Raw genomic sequence first — 19,745 nt, 5'->3', positions numbered from 1 at the left:
CAGGCCTAAATGGGTCAGGGTGTCCGTTTTCGCCCCGAGGACATTTTGTCCATTGCTGGAGCATCATGGAACGGTCGCTGTGTGTGGTGGAACCATAGACTGTAAAAAATATGGACAAAGCGTTCCGCGGGTCTAACGTGAACGTAAAATGAAGCCTGTCAGTCCTTGCAATGGAAGTCGCCATCTTTCTAGATCCGCTTTTGGCCCAGTTCAGGCCAGCTGGCCCATTGGCTGGCCCAGACAACGAGGCGGGACTTCCCCCCTTCTTCTTCGTTGGTTTTTATTTTGACTCGAGTGGGTGGGGGATCCCGTTCATAGACTGTAACGGTGGCCACGCCCCTCAGAACATGCGCGACTTTATGGTCATTTGTCTAATAAATGGGACCATAATTTTCCAAAAAGAATATTATGACATTAGAAATTAGACTTTAAACTAGTGACTGGAAGCAGAAAGTATTCATGACCATGTTTATTAAGGTAATACAGTCTAGGTGAAGTTGGGCCCAAATACATGGACTTCTATGGGGCTATGGGTTTTTTTTGAGCCCAATGAGAGCGCCACAACAGGCCATTATATGAACTTTCATTTCCTTAGTGGCTTCACAAAATATCCGTCTGACTGCCCCCCTGGGTGGAACCAACCGGTTCCACTACAAAAAACCAACCGCTATATATACAAAAACAAAACGGCCCTCCTTACTGCCGCTGACTGGCTTCCACTTGGCCCGCTGCACGATCCCCAGGCCGCCGGCGGGCGTTGTCCCCGTGGCAGGAGCCGTGGTAGGTGTGGGTCATGGTGAGGTGGGTGGAGGCGTAGGAGATGGCCAGCCACCTGAACAGAGACTCGTCTGGGATGGCTCTGGGCTCGTCTTCCGCCTCCTGCGCGGAGGGGGCCCGCTCCTCCTCTGCCTCGGTCGTCCTCCTCCTCCTCTCGGTGTCCGTAGCCCTGTTCGTGTTCGTACCCCTGTCCGTGGTCCTGTCCGTGGTCCTGTCCGTGGTCGTAGCCCTGTCCAGGTCGTACCTATAGGGGGCTCAACAAAAGAATACAAAATGAAACAGAGGGGCCATATTCTCTTTATGCTTCTTTGTTTATTTATACTTTGTCAAACGACGCGATGCGTTGAGCGCTTGTAGAAATCTAGATTATTATTTTTTCCTTATTGAGATATTGTCAGATATTGTCCACTACTTCCATATTCACTAAACACACGTTGTCTGCCAGAATGCCTTCCAATGGATATGAACATGACTCCAAGTTGCAGCAATTCATTATTGAGTGAGTACAAGTGGTGGGAAAAGTACTCAGGTGTTTTACTTTTAATACTGCAATGTAGAAATGCTCTGTTACAAGTAAAAGTCCGGGAATTCAATCAATGTACTTAAAGTACTCATTGCGTAGAATGTCACATTTTACAAGCTCAAAATGTTGAAAGATATTTTCGAAATAGCCGATCTATACAAGCTCACAATGCGACCAATACAGCCCCCCCCCCCCCCCCCCCCCCCCCCCCCCCTCTGGATGAACTCTCATACTCGTACCCGTGTCCTTGGTCGTACCCGTGTCCTTGGTCGTGACCCGTGTCCTCGGTCCGTACCACCCCTGTCCCTGGTCGTACCCCGCCGTGCCCCCCCTGGTCGTATCGGCGGCGCTCGTAGGCGGGGTCGTAGCCCGCGCTCGTGTAGCCTCGGTCGTAGCCGCGCCTCCCACCGCCACTCCTGCTCGGGGTCAACGTAGCCCCTGCTCCTCCAGTCCTCCTCGGGGCGCTCCTCGTCGTAGCCCCTCCCCCACTCCGTCACGTCCACACACCCTCCTCCTCCTCGTACCTGCGAAGGAGCGGACCGGCCACTTAAACACTAGGGTTCCCCAGGGGTCTGTAGTTGGGACCCCCCCCCCCCCCCCCCCCCCGACCACTTAAACACGGGGTTCCCCAGGGGTCTGTAGTTGTTGGACCCCCCCCCCGACCACTTAAACACGGGGGTTCCCCAGGGGTCTGTAGTTGTTGACGACCCCCCCCCCCCACCCCCCCCCCCCCCCCCGACCACTTAAACACGGGGGTTCCCCAGGGGTCTGTAGTTGGATCCCCCCCCCCCCGACCACTTAAACACGGGGTTCCCAGGGGTCTGTAGTTGGACACCCCCCCCCCCCCCCGACCACTTAAACACGGGGTTCCCCAGGGGTATGTATCTGGACCCCCCCCCCCCCCCCCCCCCCCCCCACGTGCTGTTTTTATGACATACTGTAGGCGCAAAATAGGGATGCTATCATGCTAGCTGTCTCTCATAGCCAGAATATTATGGATTTTCTACCTACCGATATGTATGGTGACATCTACATTGGCATTGATTAAAGCTAGATGAAATGTCACAATAGAAACAAACGTTTGACAGGGCTCAATGTGGCAAAGTCCTCTCTAATATATATATTTTTATCCCACGATTTTGTAACACATTTTTCACCCCTGTGCCAATCATCTACTGTGATCCTGGGCTCTACACACCCTCCGCCAGCCTGGGGAGAGCAACGGACTTAACTCATGCTCCCTTCATGCCTGAGTGTCCAAGTTGCTCCTTTACACCTGACAGGGGGGAGTTTCCCTGGTTGGACGTAGCGCGTGGAAGGAACACGTTATTCCAACCAGTTCCTTTCCCCTCCATCAGGCGCCCCGGCTGGCCAGGGGAGGCAGTTTAGAGACCAGGATTACTGCATGTTTTTGTGAGGGTACCTACCCTAGGGGACACGGGGAGAACATGCAAACTCCACACAGAAGGGCCCTTTCGCCAACCCCGCCTTCGGGTATGGGCACCGATGACGCGGAGGAGGAAACACGCCGCCAGCACCCACAGCACCCACAGGATGCTAGGGTTCGTGTGGATGCTAGGGTTCACGTGGACGCTAGGGTTCACGTGGACGCTAGGGTTCACGTGGACGCTAGGGTTCATGTGGACGCTAGGGTTTGTGTGGTTAAAGATTTAGAAAATGTGTTTTGCAGCGCACATGAAAACTAGGAAGGAGAATGCTGGAGAAATGACGAGAATGAATCATATGCAGGAGACAGACAGACAGACAGACAGACAGACAGACAGACAGACAGACAGACAGACAGACAGACGTACTGTCTCTTCCTACGGCTGTGAGGTGTCATGCTGCTGGCGGCGGTGCTGAGGCTGGGCCGGTGGTTGTCGTAGGGATAGGCCACCAGCCGCTCTCCTCCCTGCAGGTTGGCTCCCAGGACAAACGGGTGGCTCTTCATCCAGGACATGATGGCTCTGGTCTCCACGGCGATCTGGACGGAAAACACCAGCAGCACGACGACGACGACATCATCATCACAGACTCTGTCACAATTACCATATAATCGCCCAATCGTAAATGATTGGAGATAATCGTATTTCTGTGGAGTTTTTTGCGTAACCCCTGTAATCGTTTCCATGTGTCTAGAAATATAGATTCATGGATTTTGAAACATTTGTAGAAAACTGTGGAAATAGCAGATCTACGAGCTCACAGAGCATTGCGATGCGACACGCACGCACGCACGCACACTCACACACACACACACACACACACACACACACACACACACACACACACACACACACACACACACACACACACACACACACACACACACACACACACACACACACACACACACAGATATATATCGGTTTGGCTGATATATCAACCATTATTTGACTTATCAGCAATTATACACCCAATGAGTCCTTGTTTTTAAGCACTTTCAGCCTGATGTCACCATTTTTGGCTAGGCACACACGCATGCTGCACACACACACACACACACACACACACACACATTCCCAGAGCTTACAGAGCTGTTGGTCTCCAGTTCCAGAGGTATGGGCACATGGTGGTTGGGAACGAGCTTGGGCACCATGCCCTTGTCCTCGGCGTCCCACAGGGTACTGCTGAGGTCAGGGAAGTTCTGGAAGATGTCGAAGCCCTCCTCCGTGAACTGACCCGTGGTCCACCCACTCAACTCTGACCCCTGGGGGACAGCACATGACCCGCAATGAGGGACCCATTTAACAACTCTCTGGGTATTCAGAAATAACAGATCTATATATACAATGATCTCACAAGCTTAAAGGGACACTTCACCCTTTTTGCAAAAAAATATATGTTAACCCATTCTGACCTGAGAACAGATTCATAAGAGGTTTCCACTGGACACACACTGGTCTGATGAACCCATTCTGACCTGAGATCAGATTCTAAAAATGTCAGTCGTTCTTCGATTTTTCAAAAATAGCAGACCTACAAGCTCGTAGCGCGCCACTTGGTGGCGCGCTATGAGCTTGTAGATCTGCTATTTTTCAATAGCTAAAGCATAACATAGTGCCAACACCAAAATGGGTTCCCGTTCAGAATGGGTTAATGACGTTTAGAAGCTTTAGATCACTTTTCTGGGGGTATTTATGTGTGTAATATGTGGTTTTAGATATTTTAGATTGTAGCAGTGAGCCTGTTGTCTCTGATGTCATGGACACTGGTCTCACTACCTTCCTGGACTACAATTCCCATAATTCTTTGGTGCACTGCTCCTCCTTGTGGATAGGGGGGAGAGCTGTCTTACTGAGACAACATGTAGTCCAGGAAGGAAGTGAGCCCAGTGTCCATGACATCAGAGACAACAGGCTCACTGCTACAATCTAAAATATCTAAAACCACATATTACACACATAAATACCCCCAGAAAAGTGATCTAAAGCTTCTAAACGTCATTAACATATTTTCTTTTGCAAAAAGGGTGAAGTGTCCCTTTAAGGCAACATTTTGTCTCCACTCCATATACATTTCCACATAACCTAACTCATCTTACTTGATGAAATGGTCATTATGCATGATCAGTTTATCAAGTAAGATGAGTTTGTTTCATTATGTTTGAAGGACCACGTTTAGATTTTGCATAATGAAACAAAGTCATTAGTTAATTTTGACTTGATGTGTATAAAAGTGTATAAAAGGTGATACAATCAAACAAAAATATATCAATAATAATAATATAATTTTCTCACAGTATATTAATAGAGTGATTACATATATCACTGTCTTTATCCATTTTTTTTGATTTTGAGAAGATGTGCAAATTTGGGCATTTTCCTATACAATGCCTATTTTGCATATTTAAGTGTGCAATTCCCGAAAACTTGTAATACAATAAATCAGGGGTCGGCAACCTTTTTGACTTTGAATTATGACACCTCATAAAAAATAAAACCCATTCCAACAGATGTTGATTGTCCATAAATATAACAACCTTTCTCTCACCTATCTCCCAGACTCCATCCCCAGTCAGAGTTCAGTTTGAATGAATGTGGAATTGTGCAGGATTTGCATGCATTTGAGAGAGCTTCATTTAATGTTCATTTAAAAAGAAAAATCCTCTCACTCACACTTACGCCAGTGTGTGCCAGTGATCACCAAACTCGACTATTGTAACTCCCTCCTTAGTGGCCTTCCGGCATGTGCACTTAAGCCTCTCCAACTGATCCAAAATGCCGCAGCTCGCTTATGGTCTTCAACCAGCCAAAATTCTCACACGTCTCCCCCCTTCTCCACGGCCCTCCATTGGCTCTTGGTCGCTGCCCGCACAGAATACAAAACTCTGATGCTGGCATTCAAAGCAACCAAAGGTATGGCTCCCCCATATCTTGCAAGTATGATCGAACCCTACAAACAAGCTGGAAGTATCTTCACTAAAAAAAACGCCGGGACAACGCTCCACACGTCCCAAACTCTTCTCCCTTCTGTCTCCAAAACTTTGGAATGCACTTCCCATCACAATCAGAACGGCAGCATCACTCCCAATCTTCCGCCGTAGTCTGAAAACCCACCTTTTCAGACTCCATCATGGCCCGTAGCACTTACCCTATACCCCCTTAGATAGCACTTTATGTAGACTTAGATAGCATTTTATCCAGACTTAGAGCATGTTACGTAGACAGCACTAGAATTGCACTTCATGTAGTCATAGCACTTCATAGTATATAATACTATACATAATATGTATAGTATAGTATGGTATGTCTAGTTTATATGTATAGTTTTCATTATATAGATATTCCACTGTTCGGTTCTTAGCTTACGCATGTTTCATGATAACTACGTTTTATGTATGTGAGGTATTGCCATGCTTTTGTGTTCTTGCTTATTGTAAATCGCTCTGGATTTTCTTTCTTACCTTTATTTATACTCGGAATACAGTTGAGGGCAAGCCCTAATTTTCAACGTAGCTCTTTGGATTAACCCATTCTGACCTGAGATCAGATTCATACGAGGTTTCCACTGGACAGATACTGGTCTGATTAACCCACTTCTGACCTGAGATCAGATTCTAAAAAATGTCAGTCGTTCTTCGATTTTTCAAAAATAGCAGACCTACAAGCTCGTAGCGCGCCACTCGGTGGCGCGCTACGAGCTTGTAGATCTGCTATTTTTCAATAGCTAAAGCATAACATGATGCTAGCACCAAAAGGGGTTCCCGTTCAGAATGGGTTAAGAGCGTCTACTAAATGCCTAAATTGCCTCGATGGTCTCGCTCCTTCCTACCTTCATGACTGCCTGCCTAAATATGTCCCAAACCGCCCCCCTAAGGTCTTCCACTGCTGGCCTGCTCGCTTTGCCTAAGAAAATGGCAACTAAAACATACGGGGAAGCAGCTTTTTGCTTCTACGTGCCGACGGCATGGAACAAACTCCCACTGTGTACCTTCGACAGGCAGCCTCTGTAGACATTTTTAAGGCACAGCTCAAGACCCACTTCTACACCCTTGCTTTTAATTGATCTTTTATTTTTTGTTATTCATGTCCTCACTGTATTGCATTACTGCTTGTTTTTTTAATGTTCATGCCTTGCTTTTCTTTTCTTTTATTCTCCATTGCTCTGTAAAGGACTTTGAGCTGCATTTCATGTCATGAAAGGTGCTATACAAATAAAGTTTTATTATTATTATTATAAATTGTAAATTGTGCCAATGTTGGCACCCGTGTCTAAGGTTGCCTACCCTTGCAATAAATCATTTTCTTCATGTAAGTAACCATGGGGAAGTTTCATGGTATTTCTTGAAATGTTTCATCCTATTCACCCATCATAGGTGAAAATGTGTGATAAATATGAAAAAGCTACTCCTGTGGAATATATTAATTTACTTATATTGACCTTATAAACAATTTAACCCATTTTGGGCGGGTTCCCCTTTTGATGTTTTAAGCATTATGTTATACTTTAACTATTGAAAAATAGCAGCTCTACAAGCTCATAGCGCGGCACTCCGCGCTACGAGCTTGTAGGTCTGCTATTTTTGGAAAATCGTGAAAATGTTTTGCAAATTTGGAATATATATTCTTTCAGAGCGTGCGTTTTAATCTCAAATCTTCACTTCTGGGGGGGTCCCTGGAACATATATTTTTTAGATGAGGATCGGAGGCCAAATACAGATAATTCTGGGGGTCCTTGACGTGAAAAAAGTTGAGCACACATATAGAAACATAGGTTTTTCAGAAAACTGAAGACATTAGAAAGACATTTTAAAAATCGTTTTCAGGTCTAAATGGGTTAGAGACATGGCTTTGCCCCGCTCATTTCACAATTAACCCATTCTGACCGGGAACCCGTTTTGGTGTTAGCATCATGTTATGCTTTAGCTATTGAAAAATATCAGATCTACAAGCTCATAGCGCGCCACCGAGTGGCGCGCTACGAGCTTGTAGGTCTGCTATTTTTGAAAAATCGAAGAACGACTGACATTTTTAGAATCTGATCTCAGGTCAGAATGGGGTTAATCAGACCCAGTGTGTGTCCAGTGGAAACCTCGTATGAATCTGATCTCAGGTCAGAATGGGTTAAATCTTGTCTGGCTTCATCTGGACTCTAAGCTCTGCTTCTCAGTTCGGAGGTACAACAAACTGATATACTATAATTCAGCGAATGTCTGAATGTCTGAATGTCTGAATGTCACTGACAGCGCGTTATCTCATCATTGACTGCACGAATCACTCCCACTTTTCACACAGGCATGGACCATAATTATATGGAAGGCGTAACGGAGCCCTTTTTTTCCATTTGACACATTAATGATTAATAATGAATTTATTAGTGAATAAAAACAGCCGTTTACAGCCGTGGTCTCCGTCTGTGGTCTATCTTCCGACCGAGCCACACTATTAGCACACATCTCTCCATGCCAAAATAATTCTGCACGCTCCCAGAAGTGACCTATAGGCTACTTTTTACAGACGCAACTGTCATATTTACTGTACAAATATTGTTTTTACATCACCACACGATCCCATGGGCAATGCGCCCGGGTGCAGTACCCCCCGCGGCCACAAGATGGGGGCAAATATCTCACAACGGGTAAGGGCTAGTATATAATAATAATATATAAGTGGCTTCTGGAGAAACTAACCGCTTGGAAGGCCCTCTGGTGTCCGTCGGGGTTGAGCGAGGGCACCAGGTGTATGCGGACGCCCTCCACCAGCCTGGTGGCGCGGGGGTTCCGGTCCTTATACTCCTTGCACAGGTACTGCATGAGGAGCAGCAGCATCTCGCGGCCCACCGCCTCGTTGCCGTGGAGACCCGCCGTGAAGCGGAACTCCGGCTCGCCTGCATGGGGAGACGGGGGGAAAAAAAAGAAGAAAAAAAAAAACATGCCGTGCCGTCACTGCCGTGAGAGGTTTTAGTTATAGTTCCTTTGAAAAGTCATGATGCACAAAGTTAACCCATTTTAGGCCCTACGTCGACGTTGGGCCCTTTTTTAAATGTCTTTTTTTTCCTCAGAAACCTGCATGTTTCTATATCAGTGGTTCTCGATATTTTCATGTCAAGAACCCCCAAAAAATGTATTTGGCCGGCGACCCCCATCTGAAAATATGTCATTCCAGGGACCTCCCCCCCAGAAGCAAAGATTTGAGTTAAAAACGTTTGCTCTGAAAGAATATAATATATTCAAGGAATGCGCCACATTTTCACGATTTTTTCAAAAAATAGCAGACCTACAAGCTCGTAGCGCGGCACTCGGTGCCGCGCTACGGAGCTTGCAGATCTGCTATAGAAACCGGGAGCAAAACAATGTGATTGGGGGCGGGGCATCCCTATAGTATCAATATTATATCCAGATCATGATATTATAGACTGGATATAATTGTCTGTGATTTTGGATACTGTACTGTTGTGATTATGGCATAAACGTGTTCTATAAAACTATAGGTTATCGGCAGATACTCAAAATCAAATGATCGGAATCGGATCGGGACATCCCTAGATATATAATAAAGTCCACGGTTACCGTATTTCCATTCCGGGACTCTTTACACATAACAAGTAGTAGCCTACATCTCTTAACATAAAGGGGCGGTATATACTACATAGCCTGGGGTGCATACTTATAGTTTAGACTAGTCATTGGTTAGACATGGGTTACGGTTATATGGTTTAGGTGTGCTGCCCCCCGTGGGAGGTTATAGGTTTAGGGTGAGGGGTTTGAGTAAACCTATCTAAACCAAGTACTGCACCCAAATAGCCTATATGATATAGCTATAGCGTATACTTTGATATATGAGGCCGCGAGAAATGAAATTGAAGTCTTGTCGGTTTGTTTTTCTCTTTTGTAAATCCAAGTGAACAATTATTGTTTTTTGGGCGGCCGCGAACGAAAAAAGAAAAGCGATAAAAGATGCCTGAAAAATGAGGCAGGCACCACGTGGCCCGCTGACACCCTAGAAGCGACCGACCGACCGACAGACCGACAGACCGACAGACAGACAGACAGACAGACAGACAGACAGACAGACAGACAGACAGACAGACAGACAGGCAGACAGACCGAAAGACAGACCGAAAGACAGACCGACAGACTCCCACCTATCTCATGTTCTGTGGGGTTTCCAGAGACCACCATGGCGATGATGTCCAGTCCCTTGGAGCTCCGGCCCAGACTGTAGATGCTGGTGATGTTTGGACACTCTTCGTTCACCGACTTCATCAGCTGTGAGAAGGCCCATTCGTCAACACCTTTTTAGATCCGCTACTTTTGCTACTTTCGAATTTGAATCCTGAAAAGTTACTCTCTCTCTCTCTCTCTCTGTCTGTCTCTATCTCTTTCTGTGTGTGTGTGTGTGTGTGTGTGTGTGTGTGTGTGTGTGTGTGTGTGTGTGTGTGTATTACACAGATACACACACACCTTTATAATTCATACATATTCTATTTATTTGCTCTTAGTTTTATTCTTTATTTAACATATACACTTGGTGTGAAGCTTGCACAAAAGCAATGTCACCCACTCCCTTATACCTGGCGGTAAAGGTTTGATGTTACAACTGCCATTGTTCACAGACGAAAACTAACTTTTCATACTTTGGCTGCTGGAGAAAAGCAGATCTACAAAGTGTCCTATACTCACCGTCACCATGTCTGTGTAGCTGTGGTGTTTGAACTCCAGATAGTCCACTGGAGTTACCTCATTCTGTCTGTGGGGGGAGCTGTTGGCTGGGTCTGAGAGGGACCAATGCAATGTCAATTTCTAAACGCTTTCCTCTGTGGAGTTCATTTGTACATGTTTGGATGTTAGGGACAGAAAAAAAGACCTTTATCCCAGATGACCTAGATGGTCGATATGAAGATCAGAAATAAATTTTCTCCATAAACCATTAAAAGAGAGAGAGAGAGAGAGAGAGAGAGAGAGAGAGAGAGAGAGACACCCACCAGCCACAGGACATCCCAGGACCTCCAGTCTCATACACAGACTTCCGTTCCAGCTCTGAGGGATGATCCTGATGTAGCGCGCCAACATCGCTACAGCCAGCTGGTTCATCACCGGGGTGTCCTTGTCACTGTTAGCGAAGAACAGCTGCGCGCACGCACGCACACACACACACACACACACACACACACACACACACACACACACACACACACACACTTTATAGATTAGGGCCTGATTTATACTTGGGTTGCACGCTGGTGTCGTGCCCCGATCTACGAGCGTGTGGATCGGCCATTTTCCGGATTTATAGGCTGGTTAAAAATGCCTTTTTTGGGGGTTTTTATCATGCAAAGTTGCCCGAACGGCCAAGGCTCCAAGAACAGTCAGAAATGCCGTATTTATTTGATTTCTCCCCCAAAACTCCTCCACCAAAGTCCAGTACAGGTTCAACAGGACAATAACAATAATACTGAAAAAGGACAAAACAAAATAAACACGTGAGCAAACACTGCTGAACAAAACCCAAATGGATAAGAGCTCTCTTCAGGCTGTACCCTGATCACACAAGGCCCTGTAGCTCTCCCTCAGGGACGTTACCTGTGTCACTGATCACACAAGGCCCTGTAGCTCTCCCTCAGGGACGTTACCTGTGTCACTGATCACACAAGGCCCTGTAGCTCTCCCTCAGGGATGTTACCTGTGTCACTGATCACACAAGGCCCTGTAGCTCTCCCTCAGGGACGTTACCTGTGTCACTGATCACACAAGGCCCTGTAGCTCTCCCTCAGGGACGTTACCTGTGTCACTGATCACACAAGGCCCTGTAGCTCTCCCTCAGGGACGTTACCTGTGTCATTGACTCATTGCCTACTTCTAACTAACTAGCCTGTCCCTGCAGCCTCCTTTAAATAGGAGTGGATCCTACCACTGGGCACAGACTCAATTAGCAACATTTCTTCTCAAATACTTCACTAATATAAATACTTCCGTCAACAACACCTTGAATAAACAGTAACCTAAACATTCTCAACAATGTGTTGCAATTAAACAAGTATAAATAAGCATGAACTCAATGACAAATAATCAAAGCATAAGGATACAAACACCCCTCCCCCTGCATTGCACTTTGGCCCCTTACCTCATCAAGGGAAATGCCACCAGCAGTGCAGGAGAGACAACTGACCCAATCAGTGATTACAATCTCAATAAAGTTTAAAACCATAGTCCTGGCATGTTATAGGAAACAGTTTCATGTCTGTTTGTGTGTATATATATAGGGCACGGGTTGCCCCGTGACACTATTCATACAATCAACTGCCTTAAAATCCTCACAATTGAGAAGTTGTACAAGTTGTGAGCGCTTCGTGCGCAGTTCGGATGGCCAAGTCATAGACTTCACGGTGTGTGTGTGTGTGTGTGCGTGCGTACCCACCCAGTCAGAGTATCCATCGTGTATGGTGGTCCACTCTCTGCTGTCATTACTGAAGGCCAGGAAGTATGATGTCACATAGTCACTCCCACTCCTGAAGAAGACACACAACCACAACATAGTGAGTGAGAATGTGCGTGCGTGCGTGCTCGCGTGCGTGCGTGCATGCGTGCGTGCGTGCTCGCGTGCGTGCGTGCGTGCGTGGGTGCGTGCGTACTCATTCTTGGAGTCTCGTCCCTGGGTGATGACCCCGGTGAACTCTGTGACCACGCGCGAGTCCACCTCGAACCAGTGGATCCTGTCCTCTGCGTTGGCGCACCACGCCCCACCTCTGGAGTCCTCCTCGTCGTCAGTACCCTGGAAGACACGCCCACTCTCAGTCCTCTGCTCCAATCACACTTCAAGACACGCCCCACTCTCAGTCCTCTGCTCCAATCACACTTCAAGACACGCCCCACTCTTAGTCCTCTGCTCCAATCACACTTCAAGACACGCCCCACTCTTAGTCCTCTGCTCCAATCACACTTCAAGACACGCCCCACTCTCAGTCCTCTGCTCCAATCACACTTCAAGACACGCCCCACTCTCAGTCCTCTGCTCCAATCACACTTCAAGACACGCCCCACTCTCAGTCCTCTGCTCCAATCACACTTCAAGACACGCCCCACTCTCAGTCCTCTGCTCCAATCACACTTCAAGACACGCCCCACTCTCAGTCCTCTGCTCCAATCACACTTCAACACACGCCCCACTCTCAGTCCTCTGCTCCAATCACACTTCAACACACGCCCCACTCTCAGTCCTCTGCTCCAATCACACTTCAAGACACGCCCCACTCTCAGTCCTCTGCTCCAATCACACTTCAACACACGCCCCACTCTTAGTCCTCTGCTCCAATCACACTTCAACCACTTATAATAGGCTCTATATATGCGCGGATATTCTCATACGAGGACCAAAAGAATATTATGGCCATTATTACCCCGGTTAGCTGGCCTCACTCCATTGGCTATATGCCTGTGGGCTTTTAGATCAGATTTTAAAACATTATTATATGGGGGGTTTTTTATGGGTTTTTTTTATCTTTTTTCATGGAGGGACAGACAGTATGGCTGACAGGAAATGGGGAGAGACATGGGGGTGGGCGGGAAGACATGCAGTAAAGGCCGTCGGGATCGGGAGTCGAACCCGCGGCACACTGCCAGACTGGGTTGCCAGCCAAGGTGCCTGGACCGCTGAGCCACGGCCTTATTATTTGTTGGTGTTGCCTTTGTTGTACGGGCCCCTCACCCGTGGAATCAACTTCCATTGGAAGTTAGACAGGCTACCTCACTGGGCACTTTTAAAACTCTCCTAAAGACTCATTTTTATAGGATGGCTTTTTGTTAGAGCCTTTGGCTAACGTTTGTGCTCATTTGATTGCCTTTTCGTTTTAAATTGTAATTGGTTTTGCTCTGTTCTGTTTGTTTTTTTATACTCGTCATTTTTGCTTTTGTGATTTGTTGTAATTTGTTTTGTGAAGCACTTTGTGAACTTGCTTTTGAAAGGAGCTATATAAATAAAGTTTATTATTATTATATTGGAAGGATATACAGGCTTTATGCACAGTAGCCATATTCATAGGAAATGGGCTCTTGGAAAGAAATAGGGTAGGCTATATGCACAGATGCCAATTATGGCAAAGAAGGTAGTCTTCTTCCTCACCTCCTTCACAGGTCTTGCCGGTTGCCACTAATGATACTAATGAAGGCTCTCCATTTTGTTCAAACACAGTGTTGGATCACTGCAATCACTCTACACCTGTGGGTATCAGTGGTCCAAGGACCCTTTAAATGCTTCCTTGAGGCGGTTCCAAATGGCCTCTTATGGGTGTGTACAAATGGGTGTGTAAAGGTCAGAACAACCATACCCTAAATTACTAAATGGATATAGGGCCTTAATTCGTATAATTGTGAAGGAATTAGTAAGGAAGAGGCGCAATTTCTTTACAATAATGGCTATTGTTCCATAATATTAAGCCATGTGAGACTGCAACATAAATGCCATGTCAGTCACTGCAAAGCATCACTGTCAGGCAGAAACCTTGTATCTCCATAATAGCTTTCATTAGTTTTATGTTTTAATCTCTGCCAAAGGCCAGAGAGGATGTTTTCACCCCGGTCCGTCTGTTTGTCTTTTGATCCGCCTGTGCGATTTTAGAGCAGCTATAATCTCCAACCATCGCTGCCACTGTTCAGGGTGCTGATACAAACCTTCCACACATGTACCGCACACTCCCAGTATATTCCAAGGAATAACCTCTTGCTCCAAATATTTCAAATGGACCGCATGGTGGCGCTATAATAAACAGGCCTTCGGATTCACATCATCATTGTAACGACGGTGCGATTCTCCAGGAAGGGGCGAGATCCGGTGGCGACCAACGACCAGGTCTCGACTAGTTTCCTTTTGGTCGCGACCAGGTCGTTTCTCGCCGTCAGTATGTGATCTTTGGAGAATGTTATTGTGAGAATAATGCTTAAATGATGCTGCTGTTGTCTTCTCACTGTTGTCTTCTCACTGTATGTCTGTCTGCTCCACACACGTCGTGTTTTCGTCGTTTTCGCCCTGTTGTTTTCCTTGTTTTCTAACCACGTTGATTTTCCCCATGCTGAAGCCAATAATTCAACACAGACTTGTTGTCACTGTCAGAGTCAGTCATCAGCATGCACTTTTCTCCTATATATATTGTTTAATGTACTGTATTGGTTGGTTGGTCAGAAAGTCTGGAGACAGCCGGATGCAGTATTTACGTGCGGAATGAGAATTTTCATCAAAACACAAGAATGTATAGTCTTTTAAATGTATATGGCTTTCGAATGTAAGCCGTCCGCAAGCCGGGCTGCGTGCCAAAGAATTTAGGAGAGTTGATACTTGCTAATGAGCACCATGTGGCTGCGCTAGCTTGCATGCATATGTTCAGAACTATAGCATATATATATGTTCAGTAGTACCATAGCATTATGTTCAGCACCATAGCATACATGTGTTCGGGATCATAGCATAATATTCAGGACCATAGCATTATGTTCAGGACATAGCATAGGCCTGCATACATATGTTCCTACTGTATGCATACATATGTTCAGTAGCATAGCATGACTAGTATTGACTATACGTTCAGAACCATAGCATACATATGTTTAGGATCATACATGTTTCCTCAGCCCTATACTGTATATATTTCCTCAAAACTAACCCTAACCCCCATCTCTCAAAAACGTGAGATTTCAGCTGTAGGTGAACTCTGACCAGGGGGGGCAGTCAGACGGATATTTTGTGAAGCCACTAAGGAAATCGGGACTTCCTGAAAGTTCATATAATGGCCTGTTGTGGCGCTGTCATTGGGCCCAAAAAACCCCATAGCTCCATAGAGGTCCATGTAATTGGGCCCAACTTCACCTAGACTGTATTACCTTAATAAACATGGTCATGAATACTTTCTGCTTCCAGTCACTAGTTTAAAGTCTCATTTCTCATGTCATAATATTCTTTTTGGAAAATTATGGTCCCATTTATTTGAAAAATTACCATAAAGTCGAGTATGTTCTGAGGGGCGTGGCTACCGTTACAGTCTATGATCGGGAGCCACCCCCCGCTCGAGTCAAAATAAAAACCAACGAAGAAGAAGGGGGGGGAAGTCCCGCCTCGTTGTCTGGGCCAGCCAATGGGCCAGCTGGGCCAAAACGGATCTAGAAAGATGGCGATTTACAATTCAAGGACTGACAGGCTTCATCTTACATCCATATCAGACCCGGAGAACGCTTTGTCCATATGTCTATGACTCTGACCCTTGTGTATAAATTGACTTGATGTGAATGCTCTGATGAAGGCTGCATATAGCCGAAACGCATAAGCGTTCCTTTTTTGGTGTGTGCCAATAAAATAAATGGAAATGTGGGTGCTTTGTCCACCGTTTATTAGATTTTTTGGATGTGCTGCCTTTTTGGAATTCTTTAAAAATTCCTATTTTTTTGGTGTATACCGGATTTGGGTTTGGCACGCCGCTGAGGGCCATTGCTGATGCGCAACCTCTTTTTCTCATTTAATGACAGTTAATTAAACGGAAAACTGCTTTGGTGTCTTAGGTGATGAGTCCAGGAGAGTTGTCTGTGTGTGTGTGTGTGTGTGTGTGCGTGCGTGCGTGCGTGCGTGCGTGTGCGTGCGTGCGTGCGTGTGCGTGCGTGTGTGCGTGCGTGTACAGTACCTGCATGTTGAGGCGTGCTCGCTGCGGTGCATAGCGGTACTGAGACATGGAGGAGGCCAAGAACTGGTCTGGTTCCACTTTGTGAGACTCCAAGCCAAGAGGAGGACACTCTGATACACACACGCGCACACACACACACACACACACACGCACACACACACACACACACACGCACGCACACATGCACGCACAAGCAAACACAGACACACAGACACACACACACACACAACACACACACACACACACACACACACACACATGAACAGTGAACACATAGGTACAAATCATTAGATTTTAGACATAACATAGGTTAGATCATAATATTAGATACCACATTGTGCGTGTTTAAACTAAAGACATAGTAGAAGGATGTTGTTCCACATGAAAACTTGAGTTTTTGAGAGAAAAACATTGAAGTTAACTGAAATAATATGACACAATTAAGAATGAATGAAAGGGGCCAAAAGCGCGATCATGGCCTTGATCAGAACGTACTCTTTGGTTCCTTGAAGACTCGCGGTCTGTTCCTGGCTCGCTCCTCCGCCTCCTTCAGCCTCTGTGCTCTCTCTGAAAAACAAGTTATTATAACGACATAAAACGAATGAAATGAAACAAGTTATAATAGTTAAAAGAATCTAACCAAATTAAAACAGCACATTCGGCCTCTGGACACGGCTGCTAAATGATAAGCTATTGTACTGTTTAAGACCCTATATAAACCAAACTCTTTGTCATTACATCCAGTAGTTTATGATTATTGTGTATATTTGCAATTGTAATATTTTGATTATATTATTACATATATTTGCTTTTAAGAAAAAGATATTATCACGTAAAATGTTAGCACAATTTTTTTGTCCCTATACATATACAACATTTCTCTGCTTGTGTACTTGTATAAGTTAATGACACAATAAAACCTTCTAGATTCTCTCTAACAAAAGAAAAGGAAAGAAAACAACGACAAACAGTTGTCACGGCAGGGCCCAGAGCGGCCCGCAGAACCTACAGGACCAGATGGCAGTAAGATGTGTTGAGTCCCTCTGGGGGAGACGCATGCATCAATCAAGTTTGAACCACTGTTTTGACATGCTAAACGTAAGACAGACCATCTTATCCAACGGCACATGAATTACATTGTGAACTCAGTGCTATACAGACAGTACATAGTACACTACACACTGACCTATCATTGTAAATTACATGACCCCTTTTCCACTGGTCGGTTCCCAGTGGGAACCGGTTCAGTTCTTTTTGGTTTTTAGTCCATGAGCCAGAGCTCCAAAATTGGTGGGCAAACTATACCCTATATTAAATTGTTTATAGGATCAATACAAGTAAATTAATACGTGATAACCCTTCCACAGTAGTAGCTCTTTCATATTTTTTTCATATTTTGCATATTTTCCTACATAATGCCTCATTTGTGTATAGTTAAAAATGTAAAATTTGTAATACAATAAATCATTGTCTTCGTGTAAGTACTCAATTGGGGAAGTTTAATGGTGATAACAATCTAATATAGGTATGGTTTTGCTCCACTCAATTCATAATTAAGGTTCCAATTTTGGAGCTCTGGCTCATGGACTAAAAACCAAAAAGAACTGAACCGGTTCCCACTGGGAACCAACCGGTGGAAAAGGGGCCATTGTGAACTCAGTGCAACACACCAACTTATAATTGCAAATTACATTGTGAGTGACACTGACTTATTTGTGGATAACAGAGCTACCAGAAAACTGACAACACAACAGCCAAGACATGGGCTCTTCCTTCAGCTGAGACCGGGCTAGCTGGTCCTATAGCTGGTTAGGGTTAGACTCTAGACTCTATAGAGCTAGGAAGGTCCTCAGAGTTACTACAGGGGGGGGGGGGGCTGCGAAACCTATTGTGTGATAGGAAGTTTTTCTCTTTTTTCCCCCAGTCTTTTCTATATTATCCCTATTCTGTGGAGAATGCAGCTGTCACGGCGCGACTCAAGATGTGGAACCCAAAAGTAGAACGTAGGCAGGAGTAGAGCAGATCATATGCAAGGTATTTATTATACTGAAAACACTGGACAGAACACCATAACATAAACTATAATCAAGCAGGGAACACAAGGGACTGAGGGTTTAAGTAGACACAGGGATCACAATACACAGGTGAACAGAACAAACGATCAACACTGGGATTGGCTGGGAGACTAACAGGACACAGGTGGAGAAAACTATAGTAATCACAGGGAGGTGAGACAAGACAGGCAAACACAACTAGGCAGAACAGGAAACACTAGGGCAACACTACATAATAAAAGTGTGCAACAGACTGATATCGTGACAGCAGCTGCTCTATTCTTGAAGCTTGTATAAGAGCTATATAGATCTATATACGGTTTTCAGCAAGAAAAAAATGCGGGAAGAAAGAGCAGACTGAGTGCAGAGCTATAAGAGTCAAGTGTAGGCGGGAACCCCTTTTGGTGTTAGCATTATGTTATGCTTTAGCTATTGAAAAATGGCAGATCTACAAGCTCATAGCGCGCTACGAGCTTGTATAGCTCTGCTATTTTTGAAAAATCTAAGAACGACTGACATGGAAACATGGCTTTTTCAGAAAACTGTCAGGTCAAAATGGGTTAACACATCACAAATCCTACATAATTAATAGTCTATGAAGCTATCTATATGAAATCAAAGCTTGTAGCTATACCCGGGTGTGCGCCACTGGTGCACGGCTAATGGCTATACTGGCTTTCATGGCTCAGGAAACGCTGGTTCCCATGGCTACTTATTCTACACACATTTGGCCCTCACAAGTATAGTAATTTACTGTAGTAATGCACGCGCACGCGCACACGCACGCACGCACGCACGCACGCACGCACGCACGCACGCACGCACGCACACACACACACACACACACACACACACACACACACACACACAAGACACAAATGTGCTTTCAAGAGGCACAGCTGAATGGCTGCATGTGACAGGAGGTGTTAACCTTGAGGTTTTAAGCAGCCTTGGTGTTTAACCTCCGCCCTATAGTCTGTGGTGAAGCTGCATGCTTCCAGAGCCATGTTGAACCACCTCCTCCCCCCCCCCATAGCCGCCCTGTCTCTGTTGAAGCGTGGAAGAGGGATACGCTCTGTTGACACTTGTCTTGACAATGTCACATATATCATTTGGCTCTGAGGCTGCCGTGTGTGTGTGTGTGTGTGTGTGTGTGTGTGTGTGTGTGTGTGTGTGTGTGTGTGTGTGAACCAGCTGCGGGCTTATAGCCTCGCTCCAGCAAGGAGAGCGAGGAGAGGAGCTAGAGCAGCACACGTGGCAAACTGCTGGCTGTGAACTGAATATACTAT

At 45.7% G+C, this 19,745-nt stretch overlaps 1 protein-coding gene across 1 annotated transcript in view; it reads right to left on the bottom strand.

The window, feature by feature from the left end:
* The window catches only part of aebp1b (AE binding protein 1b), a 42,580-nt gene that overhangs the window by 10,061 nt on the left and 12,774 nt on the right, over nt 1-19,745 (bottom strand). Inside the window, 16 exon segments of the mRNA XM_080765001.1 lie at nt 701-752; nt 754-891; nt 893-1,006; nt 1,617-1,701; nt 1,703-1,803; nt 1,806-1,824; nt 3,115-3,284; nt 3,834-4,010; nt 8,433-8,629; nt 9,887-10,010; nt 10,425-10,516; nt 10,727-10,871; nt 12,160-12,250; nt 12,374-12,513; nt 16,403-16,512; nt 16,898-16,969. Coding sequence (XP_080621127.1) covers nt 701-752; nt 754-891; nt 893-1,006; nt 1,617-1,701; nt 1,703-1,803; nt 1,806-1,824; nt 3,115-3,284; nt 3,834-4,010; nt 8,433-8,629; nt 9,887-10,010; nt 10,425-10,516; nt 10,727-10,871; nt 12,160-12,250; nt 12,374-12,513; nt 16,403-16,512; nt 16,898-16,969 — 1,827 coding nt within the window.

This window comes from Protomyctophum bolini (genome assembly GCF_963924005.1).
Source record: "Protomyctophum bolini genome assembly, chromosome: 6".
NCBI lineage: Eukaryota > Metazoa > Chordata > Actinopteri > Myctophiformes > Myctophidae > Protomyctophum > Protomyctophum bolini.
This window is presented reverse-complemented; position numbering and strand designations above follow the sequence as displayed.